This window comes from Ixodes scapularis, unplaced genomic scaffold, assembly GCF_016920785.2.
Source record: "Ixodes scapularis isolate PalLabHiFi unplaced genomic scaffold, ASM1692078v2 PGA_scaffold8__174_contigs__length_109621045, whole genome shotgun sequence".
In the NCBI taxonomy this organism is placed as follows: Eukaryota; Metazoa; Arthropoda; class Arachnida; order Ixodida; family Ixodidae; genus Ixodes; species Ixodes scapularis.
The window spans coordinates 54,116,805-54,136,872 of NW_024609883.1; the positions used below are offsets into that span (position 1 = coordinate 54,116,805).

At 45.6% G+C, this 20,068-nt stretch overlaps 1 protein-coding gene across 2 annotated transcripts in view; it reads left to right on the forward strand.

The window, feature by feature from the left end:
- The window catches only part of LOC115322054 (SLIT-ROBO Rho GTPase-activating protein 3), a 120,473-nt gene that overhangs the window by 72,879 nt on the left and 27,526 nt on the right, over nt 1-20,068 (forward strand). For both annotated transcript variants that reach the window (XM_040215513.3, XM_040215512.3), the window contains exons 2-6: nt 3,299-3,482; nt 10,870-11,035; nt 12,278-12,340; nt 14,264-14,422; nt 17,395-17,523. In XM_040215513.3, the coding sequence (XP_040071447.1) occupies nt 3,299-3,482; nt 10,870-11,035; nt 12,278-12,340; nt 14,264-14,422; nt 17,395-17,523 (701 nt within the window). The remainder of the gene's footprint in view (nt 1-3,298; nt 3,483-10,869; nt 11,036-12,277; nt 12,341-14,263; nt 14,423-17,394; nt 17,524-20,068) is intronic.

Genomic DNA, 20,068 nt, shown 5'->3' on the forward strand with positions numbered 1-20,068 from the left:
AGTAGACAATAATATTCGAGAAAATTGTTCTTTTGTTTGGAACTGCGTACGAATGATCGGGTTGGGATTGCTCACGTGACCGTAGTCGTTCATACGTCACAATTGGCACTGGTCAAACCAAGATTCGAGTGAACATGCGAAAGCGCTGAATTCGCAGATTGCGTTTGAGCTAGAGTTCCTGTATAGGCTCCCTACGGGAGCCAGAGTTGCGCATTTGTTTTCCCCGCGCCGCCACGCCGCTATTCGCCGAGATCCATCACGTGAGGAGCAAAGCATCCCTTGGCGTGCAAGAAAGCCACCTTTACGGTCGCTCCGCCGACGTTTCTCTTGCCCCGGCGTATGTTTCCCTGCTTTCCGCCTCCTTTTCCTCCTCTCCTGTTTTCCATGCGCGGCGGCGCGCGCGGCGCCGCTATTCGCCAAATTTGGTCACGTGAGGAGCAAAGCATCCATCTCGTGCGGGAAAGCCGGCTCTACGGCCACGCGCCGAGGCTGAATGCGCAACTCTGCTACCGTAGGTAGCATATACAGGAACTCTAGTTTGAGCAGACACGGAGCGCTCTCTATCGTAAAATTACTATTTGTTTTGGGAACTGTGCACGAATAATCGACTTCGGGCTCACACACGTAACCGTAGTCGCTTCTACGTCACAGACTTCCAGTTCGCACTGACCAAACCAAAATTCGAGTAGAGGTGCGAATGCTCTCAACTCGCAGACGGTAGCAGACGCGCCGTTTGCCAAAAAGCCGTCTGCGAGTCCAGCGCATTCGGTAGCAGACGACATACGACAAAACGTTTTTTGTTTGTTTGCTACGGTGCACGAGTTTTAGGATCGGGGGTGCTCATTTGACTGAGTCGTCAGTACATCACCGGCCGTGTTCCATAATTTATTCGATCTCACTCCAGAGTAAATGTTTTGTACTTCGTCGTTCGTAAACATACATACCCAGCGTTGCACTATCTGAGTTATCGCGTGATATGACCCGCGGGAGTAACTCGGATCTCCTAGTGATATTTAAAACACTGTCACAATTGGCACTGACCACGCCAACATTCCAGTGAATGTACGAATGTGCCGGAGACGAATTTCTTAGCATACTGCATGCGCTCTCTGTAGCAAACGACAGCAACAAAAAAAAAAGTATTTGAAAAAAAGTATTTGAAAAAAAGTATTTGGAGGTTGTGCACGAATTATTGGATTGCGGCTACTCACGTGGCCGTAGTCGTCCGCGCACGTCACTAGTTGGCTCTGACCAAACCTAACTTCGTGCTAAACCACCCGGCAAAGTCCCGCGGTTTTGACCGTGTGACTGCCTTCGCGCCGGTGGCTCCGCCGCGCGGAAGTGGGCGGCTCAATCGATAGGAGTCTGCGGCCGGATTTAGTTCTGTGCTCGCGCGTTAGCTCAAGGACGCCACAAGTGTTTCTGATGGGGTCGCTTTGTCACACCGCAACGCATGCGTGGCTTCGGGTTACCTGCGCGCGATCGCCGACATTCGCGGTCAGTGTTCCGGACGCCTGCGGGGATGGAGCGGTCTCCCGGGGCTCGATCGCAGAGTCTGCGGCGACGGGCCAGCGCCAAATTGAGGCGGTCGGGCACGCTGCGCAGACCGCCTTTCTACCAGAGTGAGTAGAGGGGATGATGTGAAATAATTGTATGTATATGATAGCGGGTAGTGTTGTCAGCCGTCTGGTGCAGAGGCGTTGGAAGTTTTCGGGAGATGGATGGTGGGGGGAGGCGACGCAGTTTTCATGACATCAACGTCTTGGGCTGTTGGGGTGGTACCAGATTGTGCTGGAGAAGAACTATGTGCGGTTTACTTGAGCGGACTCTCACAATCTTACGTAACTGCAGCACAAAAGTTAATTTTGATGCAGGAAAAAAAAACAAAACAACAACAACAACATAATATTATTTTGGAAATTTATGAGGCCCAAAGGCATAGCATAGATGTGATGCTTTATACAATTATGAACTTAGAGCGGGTTGGTAGAGATGATTTGAAAAACACAAAAAATAAAACATATAGGGACAAAGAGAGATAGTATACGGTTCCTTTAGAACTGTACTGTCTGTGTTTGTCCCTATATGTTTTATTCTTTTGTGTCTTTAAAAGTAATGCTTTAATCGTGGCCATACTTTGACGGGCCATTCCAGCCTTTAAACTTGGATCAAGACATAAAAAAATTAACTCGACGCTAGCGTGAAAGCATGCACAAGCACACAGAAAAGGACAAAAATATGCCAATCTTAGGCTTTACATTTGCTCCAGTTACACATGGTTTGGACTGTATATTATATCTGATATCCTCCTTTTTTTTTCAAGTGCATGTCTCTCTTCTCTATAGTCGGTTACAGGTGAAGAGTTTGAGAGAAGATCTTCCCACCCCTTTCCACTTTAGCGGAGCAAACGCCAAAGAGGAGGCCAGCTCTTCTTCTGCGTTCCCTCTTCTATTTATTTGGTATTTGTCCTTTTTTGTGGGGTGTAGGAATAGTGATTCAAATCGAACAATGCAGTGTCATCCCTAACTTAGCGCTCTTAAGAAAACCTTTTGCACCGTGAAAGCCTTGCACCGTGAAAGGTACATATGATGCAGCACTATTAGAATCAAACCACTATTTGAACCGCTATTTGAACTGCTTTTGAAACCACTATTTGAATCACTATTCACACATCCCTAATATTTGTTTCCACTTATTTCACTCATACCGCAAGTATACTTTGTTTCACCTTAAAGGCCGACGACCAGACTCGAGATTCTGCAAGGCAGAAGACCCTCCTCCCCACGCCTTCGGGCGAGGGAAGCGAAGGATGGAAAGAAGGGACCAAGAGGGGCGGGCGTGGGTGGAAAGGGTAGGAGGGAGAGGAGGAAGCGGGCGAAAAGTGGAAAGCGCGAACTGCTCGTCGGTCTATAACTTAGCAAAGAGCGAACACTAGGCCCCCCCCTTTGAGCGAATCAGAGCCCTGGAGGGCGAAGCACGTGACAGCCGTTACTAAAGGTGCACTGGCGAGGGCGTAACCCAAGCAGTCGAAGAAGACGGAAAGGAGGAACTCTCCCCTCCGCCATATCCTCTTTTGTGTGTCCCAGGAATCCCCTTTGTCCTCCTCAAAATTAATACCAAAGCGGCTTTCCCCTCTCGCTCGTGGATCCGTCAGCGCTGACTGCACGCAACTACCGAGGTAGTAGATGTAGTCACGAGTTTCCCTCAGGCGAGCTGATTGGCTCACTAAGGCCGTATCCTTGGCCGTTTGCCAAGTTGTGCGCGGGTCTCTTGAGCGCGTCTCTTTGTTCCCTTGTAGACATCCGTCAGCAGCTCGGGGACCAGCTGAAATGCCTGGACGTGCGGCTGGAGACGCAGGTGGCCCTGGTCGGGGAGATGCAGGACTACTTCCGCCGCAGGGCGGAGGTCGAACTGGACTACTCCAGGGCCCTGGACAAGATGGCGCGCACCCTCATGCTCCGCCACAAGGCAGAGAAGCCCAGGTGCGTTGACTTCCCGAGTAAGGAATGCGAGGGTTTGTCTGCTAACTGCGAAGGGAGGGCAGTCCAACGTGCCTCTGCCTGTCGGAACACATTGGCATCGCGCCGTTGTATCTTTGTTCATTGCATTCTTTGCCCCCATACTACTACCAATACTCAAAAAAGAATCATAAGAAAAAGGTGAATTATGCTCAAAGATAGGTTCTGACCAATGTTAGTTGTGTGGAATGGTGCCCTCGCGAAATGGCGACAGCGGGAAGCAGGGCGAGTAGAGAGGGTATGTGCAAGCGCTGAAGGTATGCTCCCCTGCAAAGCAGAATATCGCAGTGGCCTCTCCTGTTCTGGTCCAAGTATTACGGGAAGCGACCGTCGCTCTTGCAGGGGCTGCGACTGCATGCGAGCCTGCTCAACATTGGCGTGCTGGTGTGTCGGCGGGGAAGAGAACACGTTGGATAATTTTGTGCGTATGACCCCTTTTCCGCCAATGAGGATTTGGCGGCGAAAGGAAAAGGAAGTCAGTACTCCTAGCTTCGCCGTTTAGTTAACCGGGTGTTTCCAAGTGCTAGTTCGGGTGTAAGAAAATTTCGCATAAATACACCAACGAACTGAGTGCAATTAAACTTTTCACAAAGGTGTCTTTATGATGGTGCATTTATTGTACTAAAATTTTATTAGTTTAGGTTCAACACCACGTGTTCCATTTTCTTGTCTTCCCCTTGGCTTATGGCACCGCGCATCCATTTCTTCATGCTTTATTATCCATTCATTTTTCATACTTTACCTTATATGTTCTAGTTCTGAATACTCCCGTTCTAGCCTCGGTCATGTATCACTACTGTGTGGTGCACGTTAAAGACCCCAGGCTGGCGGTTGTACCACACTGGCTAAATTGTTCGTCTACAGCTGAAGCACCAGATGCCCATGGAGGCAGACCAACTTCTGGCGGTATAAACATGCACACAACAATTTTCTTTTGCCGTTCTAGCCTCAAACAACAACAAACTCCCTCTTAAATTATTATACTGATGTTCTTTTCTTTTTAAGCAGTGAGAGAGTGCAGGCGAGCCGGTAATTAATCAACATCTTGTAAACCCTGAGATGGGGAACAATAAAAAAACGAACAAACACAACAAAATCTCTTTGAGATTTTGTGTTGTTCGTCCATTTTTTTATTGTTCCCCATCTCAGGGTTTACAAGATGTTTTTTTTCTTATTTCCTGTTTTCGTCCGCTACACATGGTTAAAGCCGATTTCCCCTGCTTTCCTTCCTCCCACAGTGTCCTCTTGGCCTCCCTTACTTCCTTTTCCACAGAGGTAGTCTGCTTTGCTCTGTGCCAGCATTTGGTATTTAAATTTCAGCTTTCGGGTTCCATTTGCCCATTTTGTGTTCGAACTCTTCATATATCAATTTTTATATACCTTTCTTCCCCATCATGTACCCTTCATTGTGTTTAGTCTTTGTTCAAACACCTCAAATGCTTTTTTTTTTTTTTTAAAGTGCACGTGCAAATTGGGTTGAAGGAGGGCTTTCCGTTTGAACTCTGCCACACTGCAAGAAAGTTGCACCGGCGTCTGGCGAAGCGGCTTCGCCGTAGTGTACCTGTGCTACCTGGGAAGTGCACTCAACGGAACTAAACAATATTTGAAGAAATTTTGATTATTTTCTTTCAAAGTACTATCAGTCTTTGTTGAGGCTATGATAGGGTGGGTATACCAGTGTGCAAGGAAAACAACTACAACAAGAGCAGCACACACTTGAAGAGGTACTGTAAAAGATATCACTAAATAATCACACAAAAATGCTTTGACAAAAAAAAAAAAAAAAAAAAATAAGACCCTTATGGGCTTGAATGCAGGGTGCGTGCAGCTTTTTGAAATCCTTGAATGCCCTGGATTTTGTTAAAAGCCTTTTAAGGGCCCTTAAATATCCTTGAAAGTTAAAATGATCCTTGTATTCCTTGAAAATCCTCCAATAAAGCGTAAATAGGGCTGCGTCATCTGGCAGCATGGCATGTCGTTTGTTCTAAAGAGTAAATAGGGATGCCGCGAACCGGTCGAGGTTCAAGTTGAAACAGGTTAAACATTTTCAAACTTCTTTTGAAAAGTTCGACAAAGGTTCGACTCAGGTTCGATTGATATGCGCATGCGCGACAGGCTAACCAGTTGGCTTCAGACTGGATGGTGATGGCTAAGAGATGAATTGAGGGCAGCACTGATTGGGGCTATTTCAGTTGATACAGTAAAAAAAATTAAGTTATTAACTTCTTTAGTGAATAGAATTAGTTCGTTTTAATTGCAACTGTTCATAAAATAAAATAACCCTTTGCATAGAAAAAGATTCTCCAAACCTATACATGCTTGTATCAAGGTCTGGCAGCACTGTCCACAAAGTCGAACCTGTCGAATCTGGTTAAAAGTTTGAAGCTGCGTCGAACGGGTTCGAACCAGTCGAGCCCCGAAAGTTCAATCGCTAAATCCCGTTAGAAAAAATTTCACGACACCTCTAAGGATAAAGCCAATCCAATGCAAGGCGTCTTGTGTCATCGCCATTTTTGCTTTGTGTCGAGTGTGTTGAGGATCGACACTTTCAATCGAGATTGAAAGCCGAAATTCCGGATGGAAAGTTTAATTTTGAGTTTTCTTGGCTGGAACACAAAGACTACTTATTGCCAGTGGGTGAGACCAGATAGGAATGACTCCTTCCAAGCGAAGTGCGATCCGTCGAGAGTGGATTGATGCCGCCACAATGGGTGAACGCGCTTTGAAGAGTCATTTGAAAAGCGGAAAGCATCAATCTGGAGCCAAGTCAGCTGCTTTCAGCTCGTCTATCACCTCTTATCTACCAGTGTTGGACTTGGCGCCGGATACGCCCAGGCACCAGCGTGCAGATGCAAGTACCTCACGGGCTGCGACCCTTGACACGGATTGTCAGAAGGACGAAATGGTTGTTGAAGCCAAGATTCTGTAAACAATGAAGGCTGTGTTGTCTCACTACTCCTACAATTCCTGTCGGGACGTTGCCAGCGTTTTTTAGAGATTGTTTCCCAATAGCGAAATTGAGAGAAGCTGCAGCGAAGGCAAGGCCAACAGTTTTTGCCAAACAGCAAAAGAAAAGGAAGCAGCTATAGCTGCTGTAGAACGAGAAGTTCTTGCCAAAAAGGAGCTTATTTCTCAACTCCTGTTAATAAATAAATTTTTTTGAACCTTCCTTGAATTTTGTCTTCTGATGCCCTTAAAATGCTTGAAAAGTCCTTCACTTTTGATTAAAAAATTCTGTACGATCCCTGAGAATGCGTTGACAGAAAACAATACACACACACACAAAAAAAATTTTATTTCACATTTTGCAAGGTGCAGTATAAGAAGAAAAAGCCTCAAGTGATTGGTATACCACAGCTTGCTCCGAAAGAAGGTTCCAGTCACTTATGGTTGTGAAAAGAATGAGTATCTGAAACAATCCTTGAAGAACCGGGGCTGATGAAGTGCGCGGCTATATTTGTTCCGAGTAATTCTTGACTCGTCAGGAACTAGGTAAGCTGTTTTGTCTATCTGCAATAAGTCATTGATAATCATATATATATATAGAAATTTCATCTTTTTTCTTTACTCCTCATCTTAAGTAGCGAAATGTTTGCTTTTGAATACAGTGCCATTGGTCAATCCTGTCGACGATATTTGGAAAAAATAAAGCGCAAAGCAAAGCGTTGCACCTTTTCTAGTTTTAGCACATCTCTAAAAATATGAGGATCCCAGATTTCGCATCCGTATTCTATCAACGGGCGAATTAGTGTTTCATAAGCCAAACGTTTTCTGTGGTGTCTAATTCTTGTCTTTGTGTCCTTGTGTCTTGGGTGCTAAAATGTATTCCAAGTTCCAAAACCAACTAGCCCAACTATCTCCTCTACTTTGATTCAAAGACCACCTTAAATACCACAGTTTATAATTCACTTTTTTTACATTGCGATCAACATTAGCACTCCAACGGAGATCATGAGAAATAATTACGCCCAGATATTTGTAACTGCTTATTCTTGCTAGTGGATACTTTTCAATAGCGTACTCAAATTGAAGCGGCTTTGTTTTGTGAGTAATAGTCATACAGACAGTTTTATCTAAGTTTAGTGACATTTGCCATGTGTTCCACCACTGACCAGTCCGTGCTAAACACGTGTTAAGATTAATTTGATTGGTCGGCTCATTAACCTCTGTATACAAAATGCAGTCATTGGCAAAGAGCCTAGCCTTAGCAGTTAAATTGAAGAGTATATCATTAATAAACATAAAAAAGACCAAACTATTAGATGGTACTGCTCGATTAGCAAGCTTTCAGCAATCTATTCTTGTACGTCAGGGTGAGGCTACGTTAATAAGGTTCACCCTTGCTTGAGGGTAAATTAAAGTTGTCTTTAGGTTGTGGTGCACATTTAAGCTCGATTGCCCTATTTATTAGCGTGAGACTTAGGAACATCATCTTTATTTTGTATAATATTTTTAAATGGGGGACAAGGACTCAAAGTTGCAACGGCAATGAAAGACGTCCAGGCATCCCTACAGCAGACAATTCCAAAACAATGGAATACAATATAATGAACGAAAAATGGCACATCTTTCTGATTGGAGAGCAAAAAAATACAATAATGAGCAGAACAAAAAGCTGCGAACACAATGAAGAAATTCGTTATACAGGCTGTTTGTTTTTAAATTATCTATATTTACAAAAAAAAGAAAGATTATTAGGTATTTGAGGCCCTGGTGGCAAGTTTTTGATGCCACTAGAAAAGAAGCAAAATTTGTTGAGGAGTTAGTGGAAAGATGTGGGAGGAGCCTCCACTTGGACTCTTAACCTGTCATCGACCATAAAAAGCCTCGACTTAACATCTTGAATTTTCAGTTTTTGGCATATAGTGTAGTTGGAGACTTAACGCTCAATCTTCTTGTGGTCTCTAGCTGTGACGTGAAATATTGATTACAAAATTCGTAATTTGCGCTACGCAGTGCTGCCAAACTTAGGGATTTCCCCCCCTAGTTCTAGGGATTTCCATCATCGTTTAGGGGCACAGGGAAATTTGTTCAAATCTAGGGATTGTTTTTAATGGGTTTCAGAGGGCTTTAGAGACACATTCCTTACCTTTTTTCTCCTCGTACCTGCTGAATGCAGTGGGAAAAACAGGGGAAAAGGCTTCTTTGTTTCTCCAGTGGTAACAACGATTTTCGGGGGCCACACAAGGCCGAAGTAACAAACTTTAATTATGTAAAAAGGTTTTAACGAAGCAAATTTAACCTTTAAACGGCCACCCAACTACAGGTATCTATTCTTAAGCTATTCCATAACAATAATCTCAATATTGAAGCAAATTAACACTTTTTTTTCCTAAAGATCTAGGGAAATTTTTGATAAAAATTGGGGAAGAAACAATTGCGGAGGTTGTACACACTGGCGCTACGGAACGAGACATGTTATCCCTGTATACTACTTTAAACTGAAAATAAGTGTATAAAGACCACCTGTAATGTCGATCCCTCTGCTCTGTGCATGCTCGGCAACCCGCGTGGCCACATCGCGGGTAACATGGCCATTGCCACAAAGTTGCAATGCGGAGGGGTCCACGTTACAGGTGCATTTTGTGTGCTTCTTTTCGGCTTAAAGGGGCACTGACACATCAAAATCATATTTTTTTTTATTATCCGAAACGATTGAAAACGATGCCGGGACATTACCCTCAAAATTTGAAACTTGGGAACTCAGTATTTGTGAAGTAAAAAAACAATTTCCAAATGCCAAATTCGAAGTTCCCGCGCGATCGGCGCCGGTGCCTTGACGTCAAAAATTGCGGAGACCTGAGAGTCGACTTTCTTTCACCACTCCCTGCTGTTGCCATGGCGACCCAAAGCGAGGAGGAAAGGAGTGAGCGGCGGCGTTGCGGCGGACCGGTTTTGAGCGGTGTCGCCTGTTTTCCGTTGGAGGATACAAATCCAGGAGACGGCACCACAACGAACTCCCGATTTTTGGTATTTCAAAAAGAAGGGCCGTAGTGCGTTCGCAATTGCGTTAAAAAACATGTTTTAGGATTGCCGTAATTAAATGTTATAGAGATGTCGCCTACAAAGCTTCTAAATTTTCTGATTTTTGACGTCACCGATCAAAAGAAGCGAGGAGGCGAGAGGCGGGAAGATCAAACGCCAAAAATAAAAAGGCGCGCGCGCGCGCAAGAAAATTTTTTTTCGCGATGCGTTTTTTTTTGCGTGTCTATGACTGCAACTTGCATCGTTTTAGGCAATAAAAATAAATACGACCTTTGGGGTGTCAGTGCCCCTTTAAAGCTGTCTACAACGATGACGTTTCTTGTCTCGTAACGGCTGCTACGACTTTCTTAGTAAAAGTTTCACGTCGCAGTTAGGCTATTAGGAGGTTGGGCGTCAATTTGCCAACTACATTAGTCTCAAAAACAGAAAATTAAAAAAGTTGGTCAAAACGTTTTACTTAAATAATTAGCTAACTAATTAACAAATTTTGCTTCTTTCCTAGTGGCCCCCGTGAACCCTAACTTAGCCCACAGCTAAAAAATCCCTAGTGCAAGTTCCCTTTTTTATAAAAGTTTTGGACCCTACTATAGTCCGTTGCAACTCAAGAAGGTAGGGCGAGGGAAAGGAAGGTCGGGGAGGGGGAAAGCAGACAGAATGCTGGCTAAGAAAGTGGGAAACCTCTCACTCTTTCTAGCATTCCATCTGCTTCCCCCTCCCCTGCCTTCCTTTCCCTCACCCTACCTTCTTGATTTGCAGCAGACTACCTATAGAAAAGAAGAAAAGCTTAAAAAATGCACTTACCTCCACTGGCAACACCCTTTATGAATAACTCGTTTCATGTAGCAGCTTATCTATGACTTAATGTCTGGATATCAATATCTACTAGAAAAATATTCTCTCTCACACTTGTCCCAGAGAAGGCAGGTTCATGACTTTGTCTTTCTACATAAACTTGCAAATAAGTGCTATGACTCTGCTTAGCTCCTCCGTAAAGTTAATTTTCGTGTCAGTTTTCAGTCAACCTGTCATTTACTCCTTTTTATATTCATTCGCCACAGCACATTTCCACCCCTTTTTCATATCCAGTCACTTAATAACAGTGTTGTTGCTCCATATCTCGACATCTCTGTTCTGCCACCTGTTGAGTAATTCAACTCTTTACTAACTAATCATCATTTCAGTGCTCCATATTATTTTTGTATTGGCGTGTCTTGAGTGGGATCATGTATATTTTCGTTTCTTACTTACGTTGTTCTTGCGGAGGTGCACCGATCTAAAGACCACTGTAGTTGTATTGGGGCAATCTAATGAAAAAAATATTGTTATTATTATTCTCGTTAAAGTGTGGTCTTTGTGCACATTGCAGGCGCGAGCAGTGGCACCTGTTCTCGTCATACGGCTGCTGGCAGCAGCTGGTGGCGAGCACTCGTCGCCAGAGTCGGGACCACGCCGCCCTCGGGGAGGTGTACACCACCACCCTGGTGGCCCAGCTTGCCCACCTGCTCGAGGACGTCCAGCGCATCTACCGCAAGGTGGGCCATCACGCGTCACGGGCCATCACGTGTCACAAGCGATCGCGCGTCACGGGTGACGGTCATCACAAGCCATCACACATCCTCTGCGAGATGGCCTCCAATTGGTTGCACCCGTTTTGAAAGAAGCGGTTCAATGATTTTCGGACTTTAGCCAACAATGAGCTGCGGGAATTTGTCCGCATCGTCTATATAGCAGAGGACAGGAGACTGCTTTCACACGACGTCGTGGTATCACGTGATTGGGCGTCGTGTGACGACTCAGTGCGACAGCAAATTTAGCGTGGCTCCCGAGCTCGGAAAAGCTCGGCTTGGCAAAAGCACAGCTCGAGTCACGCTGTGCATTCTCCGTCTCCCGACTTTTCTCGTTGATTTTTATCATTTTCTTTCTTCCAGAACTGAGAGGCTATTAAAACTACGAGCGCGTTGAAAACTGCTCGTTCGGAGCACTAACTTACGCCGTCAGTGTCCCGTTCGAGCGAAATGAAACGAACCAGAGACGTCTTGTTTGTGTAGCTGCGTCGTGCAGTATACGCGACACGTCCAGTTTCACTGTGAAAGCTACTGACAAAAGGATGATTAGACCCCAATTTGTTAGTGTTCTGCCCTAGGCGGTGTATTACAACGAGGCTTCGGAAACTTTGATTGAGCAGAAATGAGAGAGGCCTTACTGCCATTACCTTGTCACTTGTGACATTGGAAGAGCCACCAGAAAGTTGCAATGCCATTGACGTGGCGCAACATCGTCCGGAACGGATCTGGTTTCTTAATTCCAGCTTCATTTTATGGTACTTTTAAGGCTACCTGTACATGAGTATTACAATGAGAGAAAGCTTGCTTTGTGTGTGTAGATTTTGGTTTTTGATTGGAAGGTTCACCAATTGTAAATGTTAATAAATCTAACAAATGCTGGTTTGTTCGACTTACTAAACATTTTGGGATATGGGAACTGTAAATTTCAGTAAGTTTTTTTTGTGCTTTGGATGCTGCTTAACTATTGTACATTCTATTGTATGTGCTATTTTATGTTCTGGTGTTTCTGCATTGTGCTTAATTTGCCACTGTGTTAGGTGTTTTTTTTTTTTGTTTTTTTTCAAATTCCTTGCTTTTTAAAGTTTGACTGTCCTTGATTGGAACTGATATATTAAATAAACAAACTTTAAACATGTGACCGTCTTTTTGGCTGGGACACGAGAGGACAGTGCAGTGATGTTTCCGTGTGTCTGCACTCTTTGTCTGCAGTGCCGTGGCATTGGGGCTCAACAGCACGAGGAATTGCTCAAGGTGCTGCATGAACTGCACACCGTAAGTTCAGAAACTGGCTTTTTCTAGCTTTTTCCTTTGAGTCCGTCTTATTACCGTAAAATCCTGTCTGAATGCTCTCCCCGAAGAGATCACCCATCCTGTTTTCCTAGCTAAATATACATTACATCAAAATCACGAAACATTGAACACCCCTTCGATTCCTGGCAGACATTGTGCGTTGACTGACGGAATCGCGTCAACCACGCGGTCTGCGATGCCGGTACGTGCGACAAGTGAGTTCGTAGCAGGCCCCCTCGTTCTTGTCTGCAGTCTGCACACGTAATATCATTACCAGTGACACGCGAGTTGTTTCCGCGTGTTTATTGCATCGTAAAATGCGAATCTGTTGCGTCCGCAATCTGCGGTATGGCTCCCATGACACGCGAGTTTGTGGCGAGTCCTCACATGTCGTTTGCGCCGTGTAACGGGAGATTCTAGCGAATTTGCCTGCGTTTATCGCTTCGTGAAATGCGAATTTGCAGTGTCCGTGACATGCGGTATCAGTTCCTCTGTCACAAGGTTTTTAGCGGTTGCCCACCTTCGGTATTTACCACTCGTATTCAATCAAGTTTTGCTGTCGCATCCCCAAAGATAGCCCACCCCACGTGTTTCATCATTTATCTCCTTTTCGGGTGGGCATTCTTACAGACCCTAGGTAACATTCTCCTATTTTTTTTTTTTTTTTTTAAATATGCAGCGTAACACCGGCAAAGAAATGAGCTGTTTTGAATCACTCCGAAAGTACCCTATAGTTTCTGGGTTTTTCGTAATCCACCATTTTAGAAATAACTGGCGCCACCCGGGCGGCTTAGCCGCGAAACCTGCGCAGCTTAAGAAGGCGAGGGAAGGACCGAATAAATTAACCAGGGGGTGAAAAGACAAACTGCAATAGGGACAAAAGAGACTAGGGGAATTGAATCTGGATTCTTGCAGCTCAATGGAGCCAGCTGGATCTTGCCTCCGTTGTCAAGGCTTGAGCACATGTTCACCTATATTTTGATACCGGAACCTCCTGAACCGGCGATTTTCTAGAATGATCCATTATGTTGAATTTACACCAGCTCATTTGCGCACTTTTTGTTCAGAAAAAAAAAAAAAAAAAAAAAAATGCTTTTTAATTTGATTGCAGCTTGAAATGTTTGGGAGTTTCAGAATGCTTCCCAAATTCTGAACGAGAATAATGCAGAGTCGGTTATGAGGTGGGTGCGATGTGTAGCAGAATCCTGCAATTTCCTTTGGTTTTTGCCTATCAAGGTGCTAGGTAATCGCCATTCTTTCTGGTTGCCCCACATCTGGTGTTTTATCATTTTTTTCCTTCTCAGTGAGGGGGAGGGTGCATTGCATGTAAGCAGTAAAGCAATTTGAAATCGGCAATTGGTTTATTATGTAGGCCATTTCAAAGTCGCAACGCTGGAAGCGAAATAATTTCTGCAAAAAGATAACCAGATGATCTAAAAAATGAAATTGGCACACTCTCACTTTGTTTACAGTGACTTTCCAGACACAAATCATAGTTGCGGCACATTACGGCAAAACGGTTCCCGTCGGTTGTAGCGTCGTTCATGTCTTTTCGAGCGAAACGGAACTGTAACATGTACAAGAATAAAAGCTAGAAGATTTCAAAATGAGCGCTGAAGTAGTGCTTCGTCTGGATTAGTCTTTTGTGCGAGAGTGCACGCCAGATGCCAAACGAAGCCGCCACTCTCGCTGCACTGTCGGGCTGCAGCGGCCGGCAATAGCACAACATTTCTGTGACATCATCAGGCGGAAATCGGGAGACTACTTGGGTTGCGGTAAACACACCAGTCGGACACGTTCCAGGGACCCTAGTCTAGACAAGAGAAAATAAAGTTGACACCGAGCGTAGCTTTGTTTTCCCCTGCATCGTGACGATAGGCGCTGTCTGTGCAATGTTTGTGGCAGACGATGAAGACGTACCACGCCTACCGCGCCCTGGAGCAGCAGGCCAAGGCCAAGCTGGACTACGTGGCCTCCCAGAAGTCCCGGCTGGAGCAGTCCATTCCCAAGGAGAAGCTGGAGAAGTCCAAGCGCTTCCGGGTGGTGGAGAAGGAGCTCTCCAAGGTGGGAGCCGTCTTGGTGCACCCGAGTTCAGTTTGACTTTCTCGGCGCTGAAAAGCAGACGTGTTTGTGGCATTTCCGAGCTCTCAGGCACGTACTGCCGTACCTTGCGTAGCCACAGAAGTCCTCAAGTATGGAAGTGAATTCGTTTTGCATGTTTGACTCTGCCTTGAAATAATATTTCATACAAATTACATTAAAGGGACACTGACACCCCCCAAAAATTTATTTTTTTATTCTTTTGTTAGGCAATTTACTATGGTATCAAAAAGGCTATCCAATCAGTATTTTGCTACAGCGTCACATATATTTTCAAGAAAATAAAAAAAAACGCAACTGCTCGAAACCGAAACTAAAACTAGACTGGGGAGTAAGAAGAAATATAGAAGAGGAGAGTGTTGCTGGGAGTCACGTGGCTGTGCAACTTTCTTTTTAGAGCGCAGCTCTTAGGGGCCCGTTCCCGGCTTGAGCGGCGTCGCCGTCGGCGTCGGCGTTGGCGTCGGCGTAACCAAGGTCATCCCAAGGTCACGTGGCCCCCAAGGTCATCCCAAGGTCACCCCAAGGTCACGTGACCCCCCCCCCCCCCCCCCCCGAGGTCACGTGACCCCCCCTTCCGGTCACGTGACACCCCCAGGTCACGTGACCACCCCCAGGGTCACGTGACCCCCCCCCCCCCCCCCCCCCGAGGTCACGTGACCTCCCCGATGACGTCATCGATGACGTCACCGGCATCCGCATCGTCATCGTCATCATCACTGATGACGTGATCAGTGACGTCACCAGTGATGATGACGATGACGATGCGGATGCCGGTGACGTCACTGATGACGTCATTAGTGATGATGACGATGTGGATGCCGGTGACGTCATCAGTGACGTCACTGATGACGTCATCAGTGATGATGACGATGACGATGCGGATGCCGGTGAGGTCATCAGTGACGTCACTGATGACGTCATCTGTGATGATGACGATGACGATGCGGATGCCGGTGACGTCATCAGTGACGATGACGTCATCGGGGAGGTCACGTGACCTCGGCGGGGGTCACGTGACCTGGGGGTGTCACGTGACTTCGGGGGGGCATCCGCATCGTCATCGTCATCATCACAGATGACGTCATCGGAGTCCGCATCGTCATCGTCACTGATGACTTCCCAAGGTCACGTGACCCCCCCCCCCAGGTCACTTCACCCCCCAGTACCCTTCCCCCCTCCTCCTCAAGAGCTGCGCTCTAATTCGGTGTTACAGGGAGTTGTAAACGGCTTCCACTTTTTTCAGTCGACGCATTTACAGCTTTTTAGAAGCCACAAGAAATAGGTACCATATTTTGTTTCTATTTTTAATATTGAGTGTGTGCCTTCGATGACCCACGACCTTGATTATCTTTGGTGGTTGTGTCTAAACTAGAGGTGTGCAAATATATCAAAATCTTTCGAAGCGAATCGATTATTTTTGAATACGAACAGCAGTTTCCATTAAGGACATTTTTGAAAACAAGTAGTTTCTATTCAATATGAATTAAACAGGAATGCTCAATCAAAACCCAACTGGAATTTTTTTTTTCAATAAACAATTACGAATTGGATTAAAAATGGCCCATATGTGACTAATAAAAAAAACAGATGAAATAAAAGATCAGTCAGTAAAACACCATTTCAGGAGCGAAGTTACAGCATGTAAATGGAAGTACACAAGTAAAGGCGGGTCGGCAAGCCACAGTACAGTCGGAGATTGCGTCGCGGATAAACGCAACCACGTGAACGTAAACGAAAGTACACAGCGGTGGCAAATCGGCGAGCCACAATACAAAGTCGAAGATTGTGTTGCGCAGCTGCACCGACTTTGTGGAAAATCTTTTTACGCGGGCGAACATAACCACGAGAACGTAAACGGAAGTACACAAGCGGAGCGGGTCGGCAGGCTATAGCAGAGTTGGAGATCGTGCAATGCGCTGCGCAGCCGCAGATTTTGTGCCATCTCTTTCCGTGTGCAATAGTTCCGCCAATAAAGGGCGCCACAAAGAAACAATAAATTAAGAATGCATTGTTTTCTTTTGTTTTTTTGCGGAGGGAGTGAGTTTAATTTGTGTCAGTGAAAACGGGTAGGATAAATAACGAAAATAATACTGGCAAACTGATGAGCACGGAAATCAAGTGGAAAATAACACGAGCCAGATATCGCCAATAGCCGAGGTCAGTCGTAAATCCATATCCGAATCCATAGCACCTTGGCATTTGTGCTTTCTACGATGATGCACGTGCTGTTATAAATCTTAGTCCCTCATCAAATCTATCGCAGCCACTTCGCGAACTCCGCAATCCAGACATCATAGCAAGCAAAGGACAGATCGTGCTACTGCGTGCAAAAAACTTTCCAATGCTTCATACAAAAAAACAAACATATTAGGTTGGTTTTTTGGGTTTGCCAAGCTCGAAACCATACTTTGCAGTCCAAAAACAAAACGGGGAACTCGACCGCGGGTTGACATTAATCGGCGAGTTCCGCTTTATTCATAGTTTTCAAAGTATTCAAAGAACTTCGAACAACGAAAGTGCGAAGCGAATCGAATCGAATAGCAAGCATTATTCGCGAAGCATTCGAAGTTTCAAATATTCGCACACCCCTAGTCTGAACCATGGAAAATGGCACGTGACCATGGAGAAGACAGTGAGCTCGACTGAAACCGGCCAGTTCTCGATTGATGGTTTTCGGATGGAAAGAAAACAAATTTTGAGCCGCACATTGCGTTCTGGGTAGTTAGGTTCTCATATATCATGTACAAATGAAAACCTTGGCGAGCATAAATATTCTGTCAGTGTCTTTTTAAAGGGGTACTCACAGTTTGTAGTCGATTGGGGTCGTCTGGTAACCGTCTTCTTTTACCGGGACGGAGCGTCGTCGTCAGCCTTTGCACTTTTTGGTGACCCGCCTATTGTCGTCTTCCGCCTGTCCCCTTCCCCTTCGTCCCCAGCGTGCCGCCAAGCACCACGAGGTGCGCCTGCAGTGCCTGAAGGCCCGCAACGAGTACCTGCTCTGCATGGAGTCTGCCAACGCGGCCATCCACAAGTACTTCGTCGAGGACCTCTCGGACCTCATGGACGTGAGTGGACGCCTTCCTTCCTTTTTCTTTGTTGGGGGAATGCATGACTGGCGTGTTTGCCGTGCCCTCGTCTGCATTTCTTCCGATGAGGTTGCTCTCCTGCGATGTCGTTGCCCGTCGCAATCCTGGCAGTGGCACTGCAGCGGCGGTGGATGCGGCAGTTGAAACGGACACGAGATTGGACGCCGCGATGACGGCTATCATTGCGTCTGCTCGCTTTTTTTTCTGGCTTTTCGACGACTGAGCGCCGGGAGCTGGCGCCTAACGGCAACCGTAGCCAACTCCCGTAGCACAATTCTTTTTTAAATTATTTAGAATGCTGTTATCTCTAGAGGGAATATAATAGGAGGGACATAATACAAAAGCGTCCCAATTGCAATAAAAACCGAGGAGAGCAAATAAGGTCACTCACCAACATACAATGCATTGCAATAAACGCTAATTCGCGGTATGCCGCGTAAAGTTTCTCAAAAACAAACAAAATGGAAAAATGGACGGCAGGTACGTGTCGGCGACAAAACGGAAGCAAAAAGCACCGAGATATTTACGCGGTTGTTACGAACTCGTCCAGGAACAGAGAGACAGTCTCACACTCTACGACACATATAGGTAACTTATTCCGGTGGGATATTGTACGATTAAAATTTAATGCTACTCTACTTGAGAGGGGCATTGAGCATTGGGCATTGAAAGGGGCCTTGAGAGGGGCATCGGCTGATTGTTTTTGGGTGTTCAAAGTGAGTGTTAGTGCTTTTTGAGAAAGCTACATATCTGCCCCGAGGTATCTTCGTGCACCCACTGACGATTGGAAAGAGAGTTTTGATGCAAGCTGAGTGAGTGTTTTATAAAACATGTGGAGTGTTTTATAAACGAGCTGCTTTGGAGAAGGTGGCGCTCTGGATGACATTCGTTTCAAATACCGTAACTTCCTATTGTACCTTTTGGTGACATATTCACTGTGTTTGTCCTATTTGAGGTGACCGGTAAAAATAACACCTACAGTCGGATCTTGATAATTTAAACTCGAAGGGACCCAATGGGCATAAAAAAATCGCCTGGCCTAGACATTCCGCCAAGTGGAAAGAAGGTGCGATGGCGCTGACTTGTAGTTCTTACTGTACTGTGCAGCCCCCATTCCTGTGGAAGTGCTCGGTTTCGAACCAGGGTGCCTCCGGTTGTGAATCTGATTGTGAATCAATTGCGCCGTGCATGCGGAGAAAGCAATTTTGAAATGTCATTACCGGGCACCAAGCACATTTGCATGCAGTTAATTCTTGTCAGTTCGAACTCGTAAAAACTAGAAAAAAAAATTCGAGATGAGTGGAGTTTCGAGATAAGCGAGGTACCGAATTTGCATTGCACTGATCGCGCATTGTGGAGTGGAACCCTTCCAACAATCGTGCCAATTGAAACTCGACGAGCACAACAAAATTATCAACAAGCAACACTCGTAAGATGAGACAGCAAAATTAAAAAGTGGGAACGCAAAGAAGAAAAAAGAAAAGACGAAGAGGCGAAGATACTTTTGAGCGCGAGGGAGAGAGAAACGGGGACACCGACTGATAAGGGAGAAAAAAAAAGTTAAGACAACAAATGTCCCTGAGGCACATGCTGTTTCGCACATTGCTGCGCTCATGACGTGGGATTTCTTTCTTTTTTTTGCATTGTCACGTACGCACGTGTGATGATCCACAATTTTTTTTCTTCTTTTCTTGTGCGTTTGTGTTTCGATTGCTGTTTCTTCCTCGACCAATGTTTAGGTCACCAGTTCATTCTTTCCTGTGCCCTGCCTGTTTTTTTTTTTTTTTGTTGCAATATTTGTTGTCAAGATTTTGGGACATCGGAGGTCAGTCCCGAAAACCTTTAGAATTGAGCGACGAGTAAATGCATTGTGCCTATGGGAGTTCATTTCACGATGCGGAAATCTTTCGACTTTACCGATATTTTGAGATACTAGTGTGCAGGAGAGGGAAGAAACAAAAAGTTTGAAATGGCAGGGTTAGGACCGACGTGCACGGCTGCGAGAAACGCAGACTTCGCGTTCCATTCTCAGTCGGGCGCCGGCTTTGGCAGGGCCCTCTTTTAGAAACGCCGTGCACGACGATGCTTGCGCCTGCAGGGCACGAAATCCATACCGAGTTTCTTTGTGCAACGTCGCCGCAAAGCAAGACGCAATAAATCCTGCGTTGTCGCTGCCTTTGTCGCTATTTTACAGCGATGACTCTTACAGGCACTTCCCACCACTGGAAATGACAGCCGTTGTTGATGTTGTAGTTGTAGATGTTGATGTCGTAGTTGGCAAAGTAGGGCGTCCATCGTCGATGTTGCAAAATCCTCAAAAAAGAGTGCCCGCCGCCTGTGGGAATCGAAACTGGGTCCACTGCGTGTGAATCGGAGACGTTACCACTGAGCCGCAGTGCTGCTAACCTGGCCTATACTTTGGGTTTCTGTAGTATCCGATACCCACTGCACACACTCTCTGGAAAAAGAAAAACGATGCTCACAGCACTGTCAGTGCTGTGAGCTTGCACCAGGAGACGCGCTT